Here is a 21,189-nt window from a genome sequence, read left to right as displayed (position 1 = left end):
TATCAGCAATAGCAAACCCTAGAACAACAACATCAGCATCAGCAGTTTCATCATCAAACTAGGGCAGACGATATCTCACAAACTGATCGTCGGATCGGCTTCATTCCACCACCAAACGTTGCAGCTTCCAGAGGAGGTTCAAATGAACCTACAACAAAGTTCGGATGAGGAGATCTTCTATTCCATGTAGGTCAATCTTTACTCTTTAGTTGTAGCTTCAGTTTCGGCAGCTTCTGGCTTCAAACTAGGGTAGTCGATATCTTGCAAACCGTCCATCAGATTGAATTGATTCCAGTACCAAAAGTTGCGGCTTTTAGAGGAGGTTCAGATTAACCTACAACGTAGTTCAGATGAGGAGATCTTCTATTCCACACAAGTCAATCTTTACTTGTACAGTTGCAGCTTCAGTTTCGGTAGCTTTCGGCTTCAAACTAGGGCAGTCGATATCTTGCAAACCGTCTATCGGATTGACTTGATTCCACCACCAAAAGTTGTGGCTTTCAGAGGAGGTTCAGATGAACCTGCAATTTAGATGAGGAGATCTTCTAGTCCACGTAGGTCAATCTTTACTTCTGCAGTTGTAGCTTTAGTTTCGACAGCTTCCAGCTTCAAATGTGTGAGGGAGAGACCCTTTTCTGCGCAGTAGAGAAGAGACTATTTTCCATGCAGTAGAGAGAGAGATGTGATGAGATGAGTGAGTGAAAATGAGGAAAAGTCCTCCTGTATTTATACACAATGTTGGTGCTTGAATAGATGTGACTGTTGGGCTTCTGAGCATATGTGAATTGTAGGTCGGCTTGATAATAATTCCATAATCAAAATAAATTCATATCTCCATGAATACTTATCGGAATTGGATGATCCTTATATTAATCCTACACCTCTCGACGAGAGGAATCTAATAATATTATCAGCCATGAATAAGATGACCCACATGAGGTTTTTCCCTAGTTGCCAATTTTAACACTCCCTCTCAACTAGGGAGAACTTCATCTGCAATTTGTCTACCAGTCGTTACTATTCATCCATAAAATGCATTGCCCTGTACAGCTTGTCCCTTGCCCTGATTTGCTCTATTCTGCCTGTTATCCTTTGTCTTGTTCTACCCTATACTGATCTGTATTGTTATGCTCTATTCTGCTCTTCTATTACATTGTTCTATTCTACTTTGCTTTCGTCCAAATTATGAAGAAGAAGAAATGATCGAGGATGTATCATACTGACTCAAAGTCCGTCTTAGAGTATGTACCACTGGTCCTATACCAATCTCAACCAACCCGAAGTCAGCATCATAGTGAGTACAACTCCACTAGTCCCAGACCAATATCATCCTCCACTGACTCAAAGTCATTCTCAGAGTGCGTACCACTGGTCCGAGACCAATCTCAACCGACCCGAAGTCAGCTTCATAGTAAGTACCACTCCTACCACTGGTCCCAGACTAGTATCGTAGTCTCAGAGAGTGTACCACTGGTCCCAGACTAGTCTCAACCGACCCAAAGTCAGCGTCATAGTATGTACCACTCTCACTGGTCCTATACCAGTACTGCACTGACATGAAGTCAGTCTCAGAGTATGTACTACCCATCCCAGACTAGTCTCAACTGACCCGAAGTTAGTTTCATAGTATGGTATAACTCCTACCATTGGTCCCATATAAACGGAGGTCATCCTAGCATTGGGAGTATGGTAGATACAAATATGCGTCCATCGATACTACTATGGTCCCTAACTTCATTTCCCTGCTCATTGATCAGATGAGAGATACTTCCCATGAGTCCCAGACTACATGGGTAGGATGCCTCGATAGGAGAACTAATCAATCCTGTCCTCACAGGAGAACACATCAATCTTGCTACAATCACCATGGAGAACACATCAATCCAGGCCTCATGGGAGAACACATCAATCCTGCTACAATCGCCATGGAGAACACATCAATCTAGGCCTCACAAGAGAATTAATAATCCTGCTACACAGGAGAGCGAATCATCCTATTCCACAAGAGAGCGAATCATCTTGTCCCACAAGAGAGTGAATCATCTTGTTCCGGTGCACACCACCAGGGGAGGTTGAGTCACCCTGTGGTCATATATTGCTCCAGCAAGAACCGCAAGCTCTCAGAGCTCCTAGAGCTCAATGTATTCAACATGCAGGACCCTTGTACAAGGGTTTCTTGATGACTCCAAGTCATTTGGGAAAATCATAAATTAGATCTTTCCTTGGGGCTTTGACAAGGTATATCAACCTGTACATCATCTTAATACGATGGAGCCTCCTTGCTCATCGACTTACCATATCCCAGATGATGTCTATCTGCTAGAGAAATTGACGAATACAAGATTCCTCAATAATCAAATCCCACCTCTGGTTGTTACAAAGAATCACAGTGGTATCCAATGTAAATCCAAATAGCTCACTAAAGAGCTTTCCCAACTAGACTGCCTCACAGGAGGCCATGCTAGTAGCAATATACTCTGCTTCGGCAGTGCTCAAGGCCACTCACTTCTGCTTCCTGCTCATCCAGGATATCGAAGCAGATCCCAAGGTGAAACAGCACCTGGAAATTCTCTTACAGTCCACCACATTGCCTGCCCAATCAGCATCAGTATATCCAAGTAGTCTCACATCTCCAGCAATATATCTTAACCCATTAGTAATTGTGCCATGAAGATATCTCAGAAGATTCTTAGCATCAATCCAATGAGGCTCAACCAAATATGAGCTCACAATGCTAACTACAAAACATATGTTTGGACGGAGGTTCACCAAGAACATCAATGCGAATGAGTTTATGAAACTCAGAGGCATTTCCCAAATTTTGTCTGACATCACTACCATATAACTTCTAAAAGTTAAGATCCTCAAGGTAGTCATAAGCTTGCAGTTCATCATACCAAATCTTTCCAATATCTTTACCACATATTTTCCTCAAGATAGGAAAATTTCCCTTGGCTTCTACCACACTTCAAGTCCTTGGTCCTTCATTTCAAATTCAGAAGCCAACTCCCTCTTACATTTGTGAATGAGAGGGTATGCACCTGTTAGAAAGAGGTCATCCACATACAACACCAGTATGAGAAGCTTGTCATCTTCAACCTTAAAATAAAGGTTAGGATCAGCTTCACTCCTAGTGAATCCTAGCTTCATCGAGTAGCTATTGATCCTCTCATACCATGCTCCGGGTGCTTGCTTCAGCCCATAGAGAGCCTTCTTCAACCTGCATACATGATATTTTCGATCATAAATCTCAAATCCTTCAAGTTGCTCCACATAGACCTCTTCTTTAATCTAACCGTGTAAGAACGCGGTCTTGACATCCATATGATGTAGGTTCCATCCTTGTGAAGCCACAAGGGCTATGATCAAGCGGATGGTCATATATCTAGCAACAGGTGCAAATATCACATCAATAGTTTATACCTCCCTTCTGGGAGAAACCACGAGCCTTATACTTTTCCATAATTTCATCTGCTGCGTGCTTTATCTTGTAAAGCCATTTAGAAGTGACAATTGTCTTGTCCTGGGGTCTGGGAACTACTTCCCAGATATCATTCTCCATAATAGACTCTTATTCTTTGGTCATAGAATCCGTCCATACTTGATGCTTGATGGCAGCTAAGAATGATGGAGGTTCATTTTGTATGATCGTGCTCATGATGGTTAGGTATCCCTGATACTTGTTAGGTTTCTTACTTTCACAGAAGGTTCCTCAGGGTGTAGCATGTCCTTCAGCATCATCAAGTATCCCCCTAAGCCATGAAGGCCTCTTCCTAGAAGAGGGAGGCCCAGGTGGATAAATAAGATCCATAGGTTCCTCCACATCAAGCATTTTTACATCATCTACCCATAGAGACATCTTCCACAATCGTACGGTTCTTCCTTTCCACCACACCATTATGCTCAGGAGTATGTGGTGTAGTAGTCTCCCTCTTAATTCCAGCCTTAGATATGCGTGAGTGAACCAACTGTAATATATTAGAGGTCTTGCTTTGGCTTGAGGGGAATGGCCCCCTTTTGAGCTTTCCTTCGGCACATCCTGGACATACACCTTCTTTCTCTACTCGGAATTTGGGCATCCCTGTCACCATTTTTCTTACACCGGGTAGATCTTTATAATGAAGGTGGGAAAACCTCTGATGCCAAAGTTTGAATTGAAGAGATGTGTCATAAGATATGACACCTAGCGGACTTCCATCGACCTGATATAATGAATCAACACGAAACCCAAGAGTAAATGCATCTTTAACATTATTTTTCCATATACGTTCCTTGCCATTGCTGAAGGTTACCTTGTAGCCTTTGTCTTCCATTGCCAAGATGGACACCAGGTTCTTTTTGAGGTCAGGTGCATTTAATACATATTGGAATTTCTAGCCTTCTTTAATGGTTGTCCTCTTCCTTGATTCCTAACTCTCCTCTTACCTTTGCAATTGAATTTTTCATTCCCTTGATTGCCATCAGAGGGATTTTGATCATCATCCCTATGTGAGTCCTTTCTATGAGGGCACTCCCTTGCATAGTGACCTGCTTTATCGCAGATGTAACATCGTCCTTTTCTTCCACCCTTAGGTCCAACCTTACCTTTTGATTTAGTCCTAAAATTATTTATTTTCTTAGCATGAGAAGAAAAGGTAGTAGGAGGACCTTTAGGCATGGGCATTTCTTGCTCTTCTACCCTTGTTTCTTCTTGAATGCATCTAGCCATTAATTCCTTGAAGCCAGGAATTACATTATTGTTCAGAAGAGTAGTCCTGAACATGTACCATTTGGATGGTAATCCTCCAAGAGTTGTGAGTACTATTTCTCTGTCAGTAATAGTCTCTCCAATAGATAGGACATCATTCTTGATCTCGGTGATTCTTAAGAAGTATGCTTGCATACTCTCATCTTTACCCTTCTTGATTTCCCTCAACTTATTTCTAAGAAACCAAAATTGATTTGCATCATTTACTTTACATAAACTCACCAGTCTATAATAGATTTCCTTGGATGTGTCTGGATCGGAGATGTAAGCCACCAAGTGCTCATCGATAGAGTCTCGGATGGGCTTCTTTGTTTAGACTTCACCGATTTTCCATTTGTTCCTGGCAGCAACGGATGTATTTGATGAAGGCTCAACAATATTGCCTCTCACATGCTCCAATACTCCTTGATCCTCAAGGGTTAGATCGATAGACATCTTCCATCCGTGATAGTCATCTTTCTCACGGAGCTTGTGTTCGGCAGGAAAGAGTGTTAAGGACCCCATCGTTCTTTTAGGATAGCCTTGCCAATCTTCTCTTCGGTGATTACTCTTGCTCTTGCTCGGGTTTTGTCTTCACCTCAGCTCCGATACCATGTTAAGTTATGGTATGTTATATACTTATGAAAGTTTACTTCTTTTCCTTATTATATTCCATAGATTAGCAATCACATGTACATAAAGTCAAGTGCAGATAGAACATTAAACGATCGACAGAAAACAAGCCAAGACAAGAGACACAAGATGTGGCCGCTAGCCAGGGACAAACCCCACAATGTGTGGGGAAACCCTTTGATAAAATCTTCTTTTATCTTCAATAATTCAGTAGAGAGAAATAGTACAATAAATCTTATTTATATCAACAGTAGCAAACCCTAGATCAGCAGCATCAACATCAGCAGTTTCATCATCAAAATAGGGCAGATGATATCTCACAAACCGACCGTCGGATCGGCTTTATTCCACCACCAAAAGTTGTGGCTTCCAGAGGAGGTTCAGATGAACCTATAGCATAGTTCAGATGAGGAGATATTTGATTCCACGCAAGTCAACCTTTACTTCTGCAATTGCAGCTTCAGTTTCAGCAGCTTCCGGCTTCAAACTAGGGCAGTTGATATTTTGCAAACCGTCCATCGGATTGACTTGATTCCACCACCAAAAGTTGTGGCTTTTAGAGGAGGTTCAGATGAACCTACAACGTAGTTCAGATGAGGAGATCTTCTATTCCACGTAGGTCAATCTTTACTTCTGCAGTTTTAGCTTCAATTTCGGTAGCTTCCAGCTTCAAACTACGATAGTCGATATCTTGCAAACCGTCCGTCGGATTGACTTGATTCCACCACCAAAATTTGCAGCTTTCATAGGAGGTTCAGATGAACCTACAACATAGTTTAGATGAAGAGATATTCTAGTCCACGTAGTTCAATCTTTACTTCTGCAGTTGCAACATCAGTTTTGGCTGCTTCCGGCTTCAAATGTGTGAGGGAGAGACCCTTTTCTGCACAGTAGAGAAGAGACTCTTTTCTGCGCAGTAGAGAGAGAGAGAGAGAGAGAGAGATATGATGAGATGAGTGAGTGCAAATGGGAAAAGTCATCCTATATTTATACACAATGTTGGTGTTTGAATAGATGTGACTGTTGGGCTTCTGAGCCTACGTGATTTGTAGGTCGGCTTGATAATAATTCCATAATCAAAATAAATTCATATATCCATGAATACTTATCAGAATCGGATGATCTTTATATCAATCCTACACCTCTCGACGAGAGGAATCTAATAAAAATATTATCAGCCATGAATAAGATGACCCACATGAAGTTTTTCCCTAGTTTCCAATTTTAACAAGAAGGAAGGAGGCAGCGGCACCAGAAGTGCAGGCAGTGCGGGACGTTGCACAGACAACAACTGAGCAGGAAAGGCCGCAGAAGTAGCACCAACAGCACAGGAGGTAGCCATGAAGGAGAGTGAGGGCCAAACATTGCCTTCGCATGAACAGGAAGTAGAGGACAAAGAGGGAGGCGCAAACCCACAAACCACATCCACACAGTTGAAGCGCCAACACCCAGCCGAGTGAACAGGGTCATGTAAGAAGGACAAGGCATCGAAGTTGTCTATTGACCCGATCACCCTAACTAAGGGTGATTTGCATGACATTGGTGAGACAGTGCACAATGTCACCTATGAGGCCCTCCAAAATTTCATGCAAGAGAACCAGATTGTGTTGGGGGCCCTCAGAGTGCAATTGCAGGAATTACAGGTGTGCCCTCCTCAAGCTGGTACCCTGTCAACGAACCTCGCAGTCATAGAACAAATGTTGCGCGCGAGGATGACAAATACCATAGTGCTACCAGAAGGGGCACTAGTGACAACAAATGAGGCCAACAAGCCTACAGTTAATGCATTGAAGGGCCTTAGTATCAATATGGCTGCACTCCAGCAAGAGACCTTATATGTTTTACAGGATGTAATTACTGCAGAGTTGTGAGCTAGGGAGAACCGCACACTGCAAGTCCTCAACGAACAGAAAATCAATATGGAATAGTTGAGCTTGCACCGTAACGAAGTGGCATCGCAGAATTAATAGTTGATAAAGGTAATAGACAAATCTTGCCAAAACATCCCAGAGTTGGCCATCCCATCAGACATACCAGTACAGGCATGCATCCAGAGGTTAGCAGCAGGGGTGCGCGAGGTGCGGGAGGAAATGACAAAGGTTCAGCTGGAATTGAACCTTCAGATCGCTGAGCTATGGTTAAAGGCACAGTTGTCCACCCCTTCGAAAGTCAGAGAAAAGTGTGCCAGTGCTATCACAGTGGGACTGGATGAAATTGGAAGTGTAGTGCGAGACTGCACCAGCATGTTGGAAGAATCATTTGAGGTCCTCACAAATCTACAAGAGGACCCCAACATCCAACACTTAGAGACAGAGGCACGAGAACTCCAATAGTAGTATGACAAAGCCAGAGGAACTGCAAAGATGGTGGCCCTCACTCAGAGGCTTGTTCGGATGCAACTGTTGAGAATGCAACAAGATGATGGAGCTTAGTGGAAAGGAGTTGCCTTCACTAAGTGGGCCCGCAGGAAAATTATGGCGCAAAGTCTATTTTTAGACTATGTCTATTTCTAGACATATGGATCATGGTCTATGAGTTGCAGGATGCTGTTTATGGATGATTGGTCATGTTGGGAAAAATAGATGGACTTCTATTTTTGGATCACAACAGGAGTGATCATAGTCTATTTTTAGACTGCTAGTCAAAAATAGAAAAGTCAAATATTATTGTCTCATAATAATATTTGGACTATAAACTTTATCTTATCCTCTTGGAGCACTTCAGTTTGAGCTACAGATGTGGCACATGCAACTGTCAGAAGGAAATACGCTTTTCTTATGAGTCAGTTGAGCTATTGCATGCAGGACATTAGTTATAACTCATGCATGTGAGTTCTGTAGAGTTGGATGTGGAGTTGATGGATTTGTGTTCAGTTTGACTTGGTTGAACTAGTTGTAATTAGTCTAACTGCAGATAGACTAGTGATGAGTGATGTGAATTAATTGATTAAATTAATTCACTAATTATTAACTCATAATGCAACTGAAGAATACATCAGTTAACTCAGTGCATGTACAATTCAGTGGAGACAGGTGTTAGAGGTTGAGATTGCTATCAGTTGTGACTATAGTTGTGCATGAGATCTTGCACAATCAATGTATTGAGTATGCCCATGAGGATTGTACAGTAAATGCCCAGAGATATAGCATGTTCTCACGTGATTTCCAGAGTGAGTGATTTTCACATGGTATTGTGTGCAATAGAGGCAGGGAAAGCAGCGGAGAAGATTTGAACCTGTGACTTGTTTAGATCTGAGCTAGTTTTGTGTGTAACAGGTGGAGATAGTGTTGGATACTTGTGAGGAGTATTGTACTATGTATTGTTACATGTTCTCAATCATTAATATACAGATAGTGTGGAGTTTTCAGCTGTAAGCTTTCCTCGGGTTACATACTGTGTTAATGTGTGCATGCGATTGATGTTTCATTGTTTTTTTGATGCTGCAAAATTGATGATCAACGTAGAGGAGGTTATGTATTATGCATGTATTCTGAAATAGTGTATAATCGGGATAATCTCTGTTGAATAAGTGTTTATTATTCAAAATTTCTACATGGTATCAGAGCTGTTGATCATCAGATCTATTATTCAGAAAGTGTTTACATCCTATTTCTTCAGGCAGAGTCTGTAATCGGGCCAGGTAGCCTCTCGATTCATCCTTCCTTTGGAAGGTGAGATATCCAGTAAAAGCCTATACAGTCAATCTCTGTACGAGAAATACTTTGTTCTCACAAATTCTAGATCAGAGGCGGTTGAGTTTGGAGCTGGTGGAATTTGAATTTGCAGCAGTGTTTTCTTGGTATCAACGTGGCAATGTCTTTCAACGGATTGCGATTGGAGTATGCTCTTGAGGGCAGCTCAAACTATATTGCATGGAAGGACAGGATGGAGGCAGTTTTGGATGATAATGGGCTGAAGGAGTTCATAGAGGCTGATGTCCCAAAGCCTACTGATGCTGTGCAGGTTGATGCTTGGCAAAAGAAGACAACAAAGTGTCGAAGGATTTTGTTGGAGGGCGTGAAGGATCACATTGTGTCCAGCCTGCATGGAAAGGCTTCTCCATACTTGATGTGGAAACCTTTAACAGATCTATTCCAAAGCAAGAGCGATCAGAGGAAGCTGGCACTCAAGGATAAACTCAGAAACATCAAATGTGAGAAGGGAGACAGTATGCCCAAGTATCTCACGAAGTTCACTCAGTGCAAAGATGAGCTGGGAAGTGTGGGGGTAACTGTCGATGATGAGGACTTGGTGAGCTTAGCTCTCCTTGGTCTTCCGAAGAGTTGGAATTCCTATCAGGACTCTGTCAATGGTTGGGAGAAATTGCCAGGATGGGAGAGACTTTGGTCAGATCTTGTGCAGGAGGAGATCAGGCGGAATACCAGCGACAGATCTTCATCAAAGGGACCTGATGAAGAAAATTGCGCTTTGGCTGCCAAAGCAAAGAAGGGGAATAACAAGAAAGCTTCTCAGTCTGGTGCGAAAGGTAAGAAGCAGGACATGTCCAAGGTGAAGTGCTTTCACTATCACCAGCACAGACACTATGCCACTAATTGTCCACAGAAGAAGAAGAACAAGCAAGCTACTGGATCTTCAGCAGGAGAGGCTCTAGCCTCGCAGTTTGAGCTTGATTTTTCATTGATCGCATGCTTGGTTTCAAGTGTGATGGGATCGGTGTGGTTCTTGGAGAGTGGTGTGTCTTTTCACATGACAGGAGATCGAGATTTATTTTCTGATCTGGAGGACAAAGATCTTGGAGTGCACATTGAGATGGTTGATGACGGTAGATACAGTGCGACCGGTATCAGTACCATTTCCTTTGAGAGGGAGTCTGGTAAACCCTTTGTATTGAAGGAAGTGATGCATGTTCCAGGATTGAAGAAGAATCTTATCTCTGTGGTGATGTTAGAAGACAAGGGATATGATTTTGTTTTCAGCGATGGAAAGGCTTTCCTGCGCAACAAGACAATTGGAGAAACCCAGAAGATAGGGGTTCGAGTGAGGAACCTTTATGAGTTGCATGTAGATGGATGCGTAGCAAGGGCATGCAAGGTAGAAGGATTAGTGAGCCGGGATGATGGCGAGCTGTGGCACAGGAGATTGGGTCACCTTCACCATGGAGACTTGAAGATACTGCAACAGATCACTACAGGGCTTCCTAAAGGCACCCTTGCGCAGTCAGATCAGTGCAAGGGGTGCACTTTGGGAAAGTTTGTGAAAGCCACCTTTCACGAGAAGGATAGTCGTGCCACAACGATCCTTGAGAGAATTCACACAGACGTGTGTGGACCTTTCTCAGTAGCTTCGACAGCAAAACACAGGTATTATGTGATCTTTGTTGATGATTTCTCTCGTAAGTGCTGGATCTTCTTCATGCAGAAGAAGAGCGAGACATACTCAAAGTTTTGTGAGTTCAAAGCACTGGTCGAGAAGGAGTCGGGAAAGAAGGTGAAGGCTCTTAGGAGCGATAATGGTGGTGAATACATCTCTAGTGAGTTCAAGGATTTCTCCAGTGCAGAAGGGATTTGAAGAGAGCTCATAGCTCCCCATAATCCACAGTAGAACAGGGTTGCTGAGCAGAAGAAAAGAACGATCGTGGGTGCTGCACGGGCAATGTTGCATGATAGGGCCTACCCCTTCATTTGTGGGTGGAAGCATGCAATACAATAGTATATGTGCAAAACCGTTGTCCTCACAGGATACTTGGCATGAGTACACCCGAGGAGGCTTATTCTGGTAAGAGGCCTAATCTTTCTCATTTGAGGATTTTTGGTGCTAACGTTTACATGCATGTGACAAAGGATGATAGGAAGAAGTTGGAGCCGACTGCAGAGGTTGGGATAGTTGTGGGGTACACTAATATGCCCCACAACTATCATGTGTATTTTCTAGACAGTGGCAAGACTGTTGTGCGATGGGATATAAAATTTCAGGAGGAGAAAGCCATGAAGTGTTTGCTTGAGAGGGAGCTACACTTGCATGCATATGAGGAGCTATTAGTTCCTAAAGATGAGCTTTAGGATGTGGATCAGCCACATGATGAAGTTCATGGATTGGAACAGACCACTCATGCAATGCCAACCATCAGAGGGCGAAAGCGCTTGACAGAAGCTAAGTGACTGGCTCAAGATGCAGAGAAAGTTGTAGGACCACCTACAGCCTAACGCAGGTGGAGACAGTCACCTGATCAGTACACTGGATACATGGCTCTTGTGAGCAAATGTGTTGTGACTGAGCCATCCTCTTTCGAGGAAGCTGTGGAGGATCCCGCATGGGTAGACGCCATGGTGGAAGAGTATGATTCGATTGTCGGAAACAGTGCATGGGAGATTGTTCCTAGACCAGTAGGGAAATCAGTGGTGGGTTCGAGATGGATCTACAAAGTTAAGCAGGCAGCTGACGGGAGTGTGGAGAAGTACAAGGCAAGATTTGTTGCCCAAGGCTTTTCACAAACAGAGGGAATCGATTATGAGGAGACCTTTGCACCTGTCGCAAGGTATTCTTCCATATGGACGATTCTTGCTCTCTCAGCGCAGATGGGGTGGCACATTCATCAGATGGATGTGAAGACTACATTCCTCAACGGAGTCATTGAGGAGGAGGTGTACATTGAGCAACCCGAAGGTTTTTAGATCTTCAGCAGCGAGTCACATGTGTGCAGGCTCAAGAGAGCATTGTATGGGTTGAAACAAGCACCACGTGCTTGGTACATATAGATAGACAACCATTTCACCAAACTTGGATTCTCCAAGAGTGAGGCGGATCCTAACCTATACCAGATTGTGGTGGAGGGTAAGTTTCTTATCATTGTACTTTATGTAGATGATTTGATTCTACCGGTGATGAGCTGTTGATAATTTCATGCAAGGATGATCTTACTAAGGAGTTTGAGATGAAGGACTTGGGCCTCCTTCATTATTTCCTGGGATTGGAAATTTGGCATCGCAGTGATGGACTATTTGTTTCTCAAGGTAAGTATGCTTGGGAGATACTGGATAAGTTCAACATGCATGGCTGCAAGCCTGTTGATACTCCTCTTCCTGGAGGTTGGAGGAAGGAGGATGCCACTTCAGCAGAAGAAGTGGATGCCACTGTTTATCGACAGTTGGAGGAGTCGCATGTGTGGAGGCTCAAGAGAGGCACATCGGGATATGGATCTTGGTACAAACAGGAGGATGCAGATTGGGCAGGGAGCTCAACAGACGACATCAGGTACCATCATATCAGATATTGTGTGCAGCGGAGAATCATGTTACTTTCATACATTCCAACGGAGGATCAGGATGCTGATATCTTGACGAAGGCGCTCACCAGGAGCAAATTCGAATACCACCGAGGCAGGATAGGGGTTGATGATAATCCATATCTTATTGAGAGGGAGTGTTGAGAATGCAACAATATGATGGAGCTTAGTGGAAAGGAGTCGCCTTCACTAAGTGGGCCCGCAGGCGAATTATGGCGCAAAGTCTATTTTTAGACTATGTCTATTTTTAGACATATGGATCATGGTCTATGAGTTGCAGGATGCTATTTATGGATGATTGGTCATGTTGGGAAAAATAGATGGACTTCTATTTTTGGATCACAGCAGGAGTGATCAGAGTCTATTTTTAGACTGCTAGTCAAAAATAGAAAAGTCAAATATTATTGTCTCATAATAATATTTGGACTATAACAACATGGCAGCCCATGTGGAGTTCTAGCGATGAGGCTAGGAAGAACTACTGTCGTTTTGACCCTTAACCCTTATCAATCACCAATCAAATAGTGCCAAATCATTAATGCTCCTTATCAAGTTTGATATATGGAGGAATCATATGGTCTATATGTTTAATATGACATAATAATTAACATATAAAGAGTTCGGTTAGTGTAAAGATAGACTGCTCCATTTGTCAGTAATTCATGATTAAGTTCATATATATATATATATATATATATATATATATATATATATATATATATATATATATATAGATATACTATTTTGAGTAAAGTTTGTTACATATGGTGGTTACAAAAAATTCATGATCATAGTTATTTATGTTATTCTCATGATCATTTGTATCATTATAACTATTTGTGATATATTTTTAAAATGTTATGATCATGTCATATTTATTTTATTTTTGAAATATATATTAGCTCATAATACTTCTCAAAAAAGCAATATATAATGAATGATTGTGCTTACAAAATATAATTCATGATCATAGTTACGTGTGATGTTATTATTATTTGTAATGTTGAAATATGTATTATTTAAAAGAAAATTATAACAATTAATGGTTTTTAAATGTGCCTTGAATGATAATGATTTCAAAATATTATTTGTGATATTGTCATGGTTTTTTCTATAATTTTAATCATTTTTGATATATTTTTAAAATGTTATGACTATTGAATTGAGGCTTCTGTGATCCATATCAAGTTTATGAGAGATTTTTCGGCGTAAATCACATGATATTTTATTTGTCGACGTGTTTCGAACCAACTAGTGTGGTTCATTGTCAGGACAAGTTGAAGAATCAGATCTAGTTTTGCATATTAAATAGTCCCAGCAGAACCTCCAATAGCTTTATTTCATGACCAGGTAATGGCTATATTGACTAATGTCTATATTTAACCAAGAAAACAGTTAGTTGGACTGAAATAGGGGCATGACCTATATTTAATTAATTAAGTTAATTCAATTAATTATTAAATGATAGTTAGTTTTATTCTTATTAAAATAAAAGTTAAAGGGACTATTCTATAAACTTATAAATATAAATATATATTAAAAAATAAATTATAAAATAAATTAATTTAAATTAATAGCTAGTTATAAATATTAGAGTAAATAACCATTAGTTATAAAAGTTGTTAAATATAAATACACCTAGTTAGTTATAGTGTTATAAATATATATTAATTTATAAAAAATAAATTAATTTTAAATTAATAATTATTTATAAAAGTTATTAAAATATAAATACTCGAGAAATTTTTAGGGGTTAGAAAGAATATTTCAAATATTTAAAGTTAATTAATAGTTTAATTAAGGGGAGAAATACACAAGGACGGGGCCTACAATAAGTTAATTTAATTTATTAAATAGGAAGTTAGTTATATTATCAATAAATTATTAGTTAGTTATAAATATATAAAAATTATTGTTCATCTAATTATCCTAGAGGTTTGAACATTTCATTAAATTATCGAGATGAATTAACCTAAAAGTTTTAACTATACAAAATTATTATTTATAATATATAATAAATTAATATTTATTCAGGTCATAGTTAGTTATAAAAGATATTAACAATAATCTCAGAATAAGTTAAGAGAAGGAAAGAATAAAAATATTTTAAATATACAGAAATAATTAATCGTATATCCAATTGTTAAATTAACTTATTATTATATAACAATACAAGTAATAATATTAACTATCAACTAAAATTATTAGGATACAGCATAATCAGAACAAACCAGAAAACGAGGGAGGGAGGAAGGGAAGAAAGTGACTAGGAAGAGAGTGCTGGGACCCAGGACCCAACAACTATTGATCTTCCATCCATCCTCTCTATTGAAATTGCTCGGCCTTTTTTCAATCTCAAGGGCGTCCTAAATTTCCCATGATGGAACTGCGAAACCCTAGCAATAACACTAGCTTCCTCAATACAAACATGATGTTTGGTTTTTTCCGCATGCTCTACTAAAGCAAAAGACTTGGTTCTTCTATGCTTGAGGTCAGCTACCTACTCACTAATCCTTTGATTAATGTTATGATTATGTCATATTTATATTTTTGCAATATATATTGGCTAATAGTACCTATTAAAAAACAATATATGTGATATGATGTTGCTTTCAAATAAATTATTTGTAATATTGTTGTGGCCATTCTTATAATTGTATTTATTTGTAATATATTTTCAAAATGTTATAATTTTTTCATCTTCATCTATATTTTTGAAATATATATTTTCTCATAATATTAACTAAAAAATTAAATATAAATAATCTATTTGATAATACTAACTAAAAAAATTAAATATAAGTAACGTATTATACTTATACATTTAAAAAATTAATATACCATTACAAAAATTATTTTTAAAATATATATTTTCTGATAATACTAACTAAAAATTAAATACGAATAATGTATTGTACTTGTGCATTTAAAAAATTAATATACAATTACAAAAATTAATTTTATTAATCATAATTATGTTTCTGAAATATATCTTGATAGATAATATTTGAAAATAATAATAATAAAAAATTATTAAATTTAAATTTACAAAATTATTAAGTTTACCATTTATTTTACGGTTAAAATATTTAGTGATATTGGGTAATAAGAATATCATTTTGTCAATTTAATTACGCCGTTAAGCGGGATAACATTGAACCCCTGGTCGGAATAATTTAATACAATTTAGTGTTCTTTACACCAGTATGGGAGTAATGATTTTTTATTTTAAATAAACGGAATGTCTTAAGACCGTCAGGACTTGCTGAGTGAACCCTTTTTCTATTATTAACATATTGCTTATTTACGATGGAGAATCTGGAAAATTATTATTATAAATTAAATAAGTATTAATTCAAATTATTGGTTGATATCTTAAATATTATAGATAAAAATATTTGGTTTTATATTAATTAAAATTAAAATTATTAATGGTAAATATTGATAATAGTTATTCGAGATTAAGGTAATTAACTAACCTTATGTGTTTAAATGGGGTAATTGTGAAGTTAATAGCGAAATCGTTTGACTTGAAAGAAAAAAAGTATTAATGGAAAATAATTATTAAAATTTCAATTGTTACATAGAAAGGATTTAGCCAAATATTAATTAGATTAATTAATTAATTTTTTTTTAAATGATAATTGGGTTGTCTTTGATGATTGGTCATAATACTTGTTATTTTTTTACTCGAATTTAATTTTTTGTAAGTGATATGATGATGAGAAATATTATTCTAATAGTTATGTGCCTCCAAAGATTGTTGTATTGACCTTCACTGTCACCTCTCGCCGAGAAAGGTAATTTCCTTGAAAAAAAATATAATTATTAATAGAATTAAATAAATATTAATTAAAATAATTATTAAAATTTTAAATATTGTGTATCAAAATTTTAATGGTGTATTAATTAAATAAAAATATTAGCTAAAAATAATTATTGAAATTCAAATGCCCACATGGCGCTTGTAAAGGCATTCCATGGTTAAAAGGTCACAGGGTCAAAACTTTGTGGGCATAACTCTAGCCTTCATGGCTCAAGGCATGTGTGATCTCCATGTCAAAAGTTGTCATGGCTCAAACCATGTGTGATATCCATGTGATTTCGACAACTTAGATGCCCCTAGGTTGTGACCATTCCAACAAATATCAATGGTTCAAAACCTAGTGGCCAAAAATCTTGCCTTGTTAAGAGTTGATATGGCCCAAACCAAGGGTGTTCCCATATGATACTCAAGCCAAGCTAATAATCTCAAAACTCGCCCTACTTAATAAAGAAATATAAAAATGTTAAAATTCGAATATTCATTAAATAAAAAGAATAATATTTTTTTCTTTCCTTTTTAAATCATAACAATAATTACATTTAACTTTCCTTCTAAATTTATAAGATCTTTCATTTTACTACAATTTAATGAAATATGATAATCATTTAAATCAAGTTGATATAAGATTATTGATATATATTATGTGGGAGTTTAGTGATGTCCTAAGTTTGAGTAATCTCGTCACCCATCATTAGGAACTCAAGTAAAGAGTCCCTAATGATAGGTGATGAGACCGCTAGTATGCAGAAACTTAAATCAAGTTGATATAAGTTTACTGATATATATTGTGTGGGAGTTTAGTAATGTCCTAAGTTTGAGTGGTCTCTGTTGGCTTGTTTGAGCCTAACCCAAGTTCAGAAGAATTATTAGCCAAACAAATCCTGCACTACCGGCCCTTTCAGCAACACTCTATGGATCGCGGATTGAGGTCTCACCCGAGGTAGCAGGGGAGGGTGTTGGAACCAGGTTTTCACACCCTTGGGATGTCTTGATATGGTCTGGAAGGGTCGTGAACCGATCTGCGGCCTCGTGCCACTCTACACTGTTGTCAGACTTTCGCTTAAATCCACACCGATGCGCTTTATTATTAATGACTTTATTATAGATCTAATCTACTTCTTAAGGTCTCTATGCAAACATTTGCCAGTAACAACAAATGCACGCAATCATAAATATGCATAAATCCAGAACATAGCAACGGATAAATTCGCGATAAAGCACACAGTGATTTAGGAATTCTTATCTTTATTTATCTCCTTCTCAGTACCACCAGATCCACCCTGCACACTCAGCTACAGGGGTCCGCGCACACAGCTGCAGAGCCTCTATGCTCATAGTTGCAGAGCCTCTATTTATCTACCAACACCCTCGACTTGGACTTACAGATGCAGAGAGAATATTACCTTCATAAACCCATAACATTAAGATCCAAAACAAAACTGACTTCTAACCTTAGAGCCTTGCTCTATTTATACATTCCCAAGTCCCATGGACCATGGGCAGGCTGACTCACTTTCTATTTTCTTACATTATTTTCAGGCGGACAACCCTTTGAATTGACTCATTACAACTCGTGCTCCGCATACCTCGTGGAGCCTTTACCATACTATTACCCAAAATTGCGGGCTTTAAGCCCCAAAACCATTATTCAAGGCCTCTGCTACCCAACAGGCCCCCAACACAATCATCGTGACTCGTCCTGAGGCACTCAGATGGTGTGGAAATCTTCGCGTGGAGGTCATGCAGCAACTTTTGTGCTTCGCTTACACTCGCAACAAAATTTTCCGCCATCTACTATACTCGTTCTACGCGAGCCATGGATGCTTCGGTATTAGTTTCAGTTGCTTGTCTGAGTTCTTATACTACCTGCATGTGTGAAAACTTTCCCTCAATGTTGGTGGAGACCGCGAATGCCTCATCAAGCCAAGGTTGGATGCATTCTTTAAGCACTGCTTCCTTCTGCCGAGTGGTGTCAACTTGTGTCTTGAGAACCTGGGCCTCCCTCATTTTGGCCAATCGCTGTATGATGGCAACCGTTTGCACAGTCCCCTTGACTTTGTCATAATCCTGCTATAACTCCTGCGCTTTTGTCTCTACCTGTTGTAGCATTGGATCTTCCTGGAGGGATGTGAGAATAAGGAGGGTCTGATCCAACAATCGCGAGTAATCTTGGACATCACGCTTTATCACTTCTAATCCTGCTTGAATTTCGCCGCAGTGCTGCTCTCGAACTTTTGGGGGTGTGGGTGGCTACGCCTTTAGTCTTAGCTCTCCAATTTGTAAATTTAATTCCCACTGAGATTTCACAGCCTCTTCTTGGGTTGTACGGAATCCTGCAGCCTTGTGATGAATCTTTTTAGCTATGGGATGTTCCACTAGCATAGCCAACTCTGGTACCTTGCTGCAGTCCTCCGCCACGACCTGTTCCAATTCTTAGTTATTTGTGACCAAGTCATCGTGCTGTAGACTGACCTACTCCAGATTTGCCTTGTGCTCCATAAGGATTTGGAGGGAACGGCCTTCCCTGGCACGGATCTCAGTGGTTAGCCCATCTTGCAGTTGGTATAGGGCTTCTCTAGGAAGGGCAGCCAAATTCAACCCCCAACTGCACATGTCACCTTCAGCTTCAGCTAGGACAGCGCTTGCGAGAAATAATAAAGTGTTCACTGCGGGGATGCACACCACCTGCTCGACTGTGGATGTGTCATCTGCTCGACTGTGGATGTGTCGTCTGCTAGGTTTGGTATCATCCTTCCCGGGGAACACACCTATAAGCCCTATAGCTGCGCTCTGAGCTCCCCCAACACAGTTGTCTACTCTATCATCAGCTCCTCCAATGAACCTTTAGTGACATTACGCGTTGGTTCGTCGTTGTCAAGAAACTCTTTCTCCAAAGGCTTTGTTATCTTTGTCTTTTTGCCAATATGTGGCGACTCCTTGATGCGCGACCTCTTGCCTTGGGTTGACTTGGTGGGAAGGTCCATGCATTCCTATGTCTCCGTTTCCCTCTGCATGTCCTACTCCAAGGACATTTCCTAATCTTCCCTAATCTCTTCGGTGATTACTTCCTAGGTCGCCTCTTGCTGCGAAGATGCCTTCTATTCCTGACGCATCCTTTCCACCATTTTCATGAGTCACAACTGGATTTCCTTCTTTCGCTGCTATGCTGCCATCCTTTCTAATGCGGCCACGTCTGGGGCATGCCACTCTGGAGGCCATGGTGCCATTACCTCGTAAATTACATCGTTAGTTACAATGGACGGAATCTTTACCCATGTTTGTTTTGGATCTTTTCGTGCCCGGATATATAGGTTATGCATGTCTGCTTTGAACTCCACCGTGCTTTGAAAATTATTGTATACTGTTGGGGATAACCGTGGTCTGTGAGCGATCCATGTCCAGATATTTGCCTCCATGGATATCCAAAATAACTTGATCTCACGAACCCTCATAGCATCCTTTGTAGCCCAGACCGAGTTATACCGCACTACTTCAGGCAGGTTCTCCTCAATGTTGTGAAACTGGCTACCCTGCGGCAGTTCTCCTATAACCAAAAGGATTGATAGTAGCAACCATGCATAATGGAAAGTCTTACCCTTCCCTTGTGCTTCCTTACAGTTTGTCAAAAATTCGTCGCATAGAAACTGTGCCCACTTGAACTGAACCCCTTTTGCACACTGCTCAACAAGCACAATGACAGGGGCTGGTACTTCATCTGCGTGGCACTTTGTCATGAGTTTACTGGCCAGTAGCTGGGTGGCGACTTGCAACCCTCGGTCTTTTATGCTTTCTATTACATATCCATGCTTTCGATTTTCCAACTTATATTTAGCCTTCATTGCTTCTGCGAGACCCACATCGCTACTTGTGCTGGCTATGTCTGTAGGGTCATTCCCTTTAGTAGGTAGATGGGTAGTTCGGTGTACTAAATCTGTCATGATTAGAATCGGTTCCTCCAACCATAGATACCCCTCATGTACCAGACATAGTAACTATCGGATAACAAAAATGGTGATGGTCACGTGGTGATAATGGGGTATCCACTTTAGATTGAGTAATCCTGCCTTCTCCCCACCCCGTAACCACTTTCACTGTAGTAATTTCTCTTCAGCCAATTGGGTGAACTTTTCACTATCCACAAGATCCCAATCTTCGAACTTGATACTCGATACTCGGCCCAGCAGTATACCATCAAACATTATCTCATCCAGGAGAAGCAGAGTCTCGAGCGTACTCTTCGTGGCGTCCAAGTCTTTCAGTATATTGGCCGTCCTGTTCCATGGAGAGATATATGGTGGTAGCGAAGGTATGTGGACAATATCCTCTGCTTCGTCATCCTGTGCTTCAATCTGAGAGATTAAGGCTTGCAAATCTTCCTCATCCTCGTCGATTTCAGTGTTGATTGCTTTGCCCTTTTCTACCTCTGACAACTTACTGAATCTTGGTGATACCCAGACTGGCCCCATAGTCTGCTTGTTTTTCCAGTGTCACGATGTGCGTGGGGACTTTGGAACCTCGGGGGTAGCAATTACTTCTTCCGGCTCCTCCTGGGTCAGATATAGCTCTTCCGTGAATTGTGCTCGGGTTCTAGCCATGGTACTCATGGGAGGCCTAGTAGCTGGGTGTTTGTTGTTCTGTACTCGCTCAAATGTCAAATATCCTGGTGTTGTCCAAGGGATTTTATAGGAATGCATGAGTTTGAATGTAACCTTTCCCTCCACTCCTAATTCATTAATGTCTTCTTGGTGGCAGATATTTTTG

General features: G+C 40.0%; 1 protein-coding gene across 1 annotated transcript in view; it reads right to left on the bottom strand.

Annotated features, from left to right (window-relative positions):
• The window catches only part of LOC149196024 (uncharacterized), a 70,814-nt gene extending 51,402 nt beyond the window's left edge, over positions 1 to 19,412 (bottom strand). Inside the window, exon 1 of the mRNA XM_089408117.1 lies at positions 19,271 to 19,412. Within this exon, the coding sequence (XP_089264243.1) occupies positions 19,271 to 19,412 (142 nt within the window). The remainder of the gene's footprint in view (positions 1 to 19,270) is intronic.
• Between the last annotated feature and the right edge of the window lie 1,777 nt (positions 19,413 to 21,189).

Source organism: Pinus tabuliformis, chromosome 2_2 (genome assembly GCF_031772625.1).
Source record: "Pinus tabuliformis cultivar Carrire ecotype Pingquan chromosome 2_2, CPIR1, whole genome shotgun sequence".
Taxonomy (NCBI): Eukaryota; Viridiplantae; Streptophyta; class Pinopsida; order Pinales; family Pinaceae; genus Pinus; species Pinus tabuliformis.
Note: the sequence above shows the minus strand (reverse complement) of the source record. Positions and strands in the feature narration are given on the sequence as shown.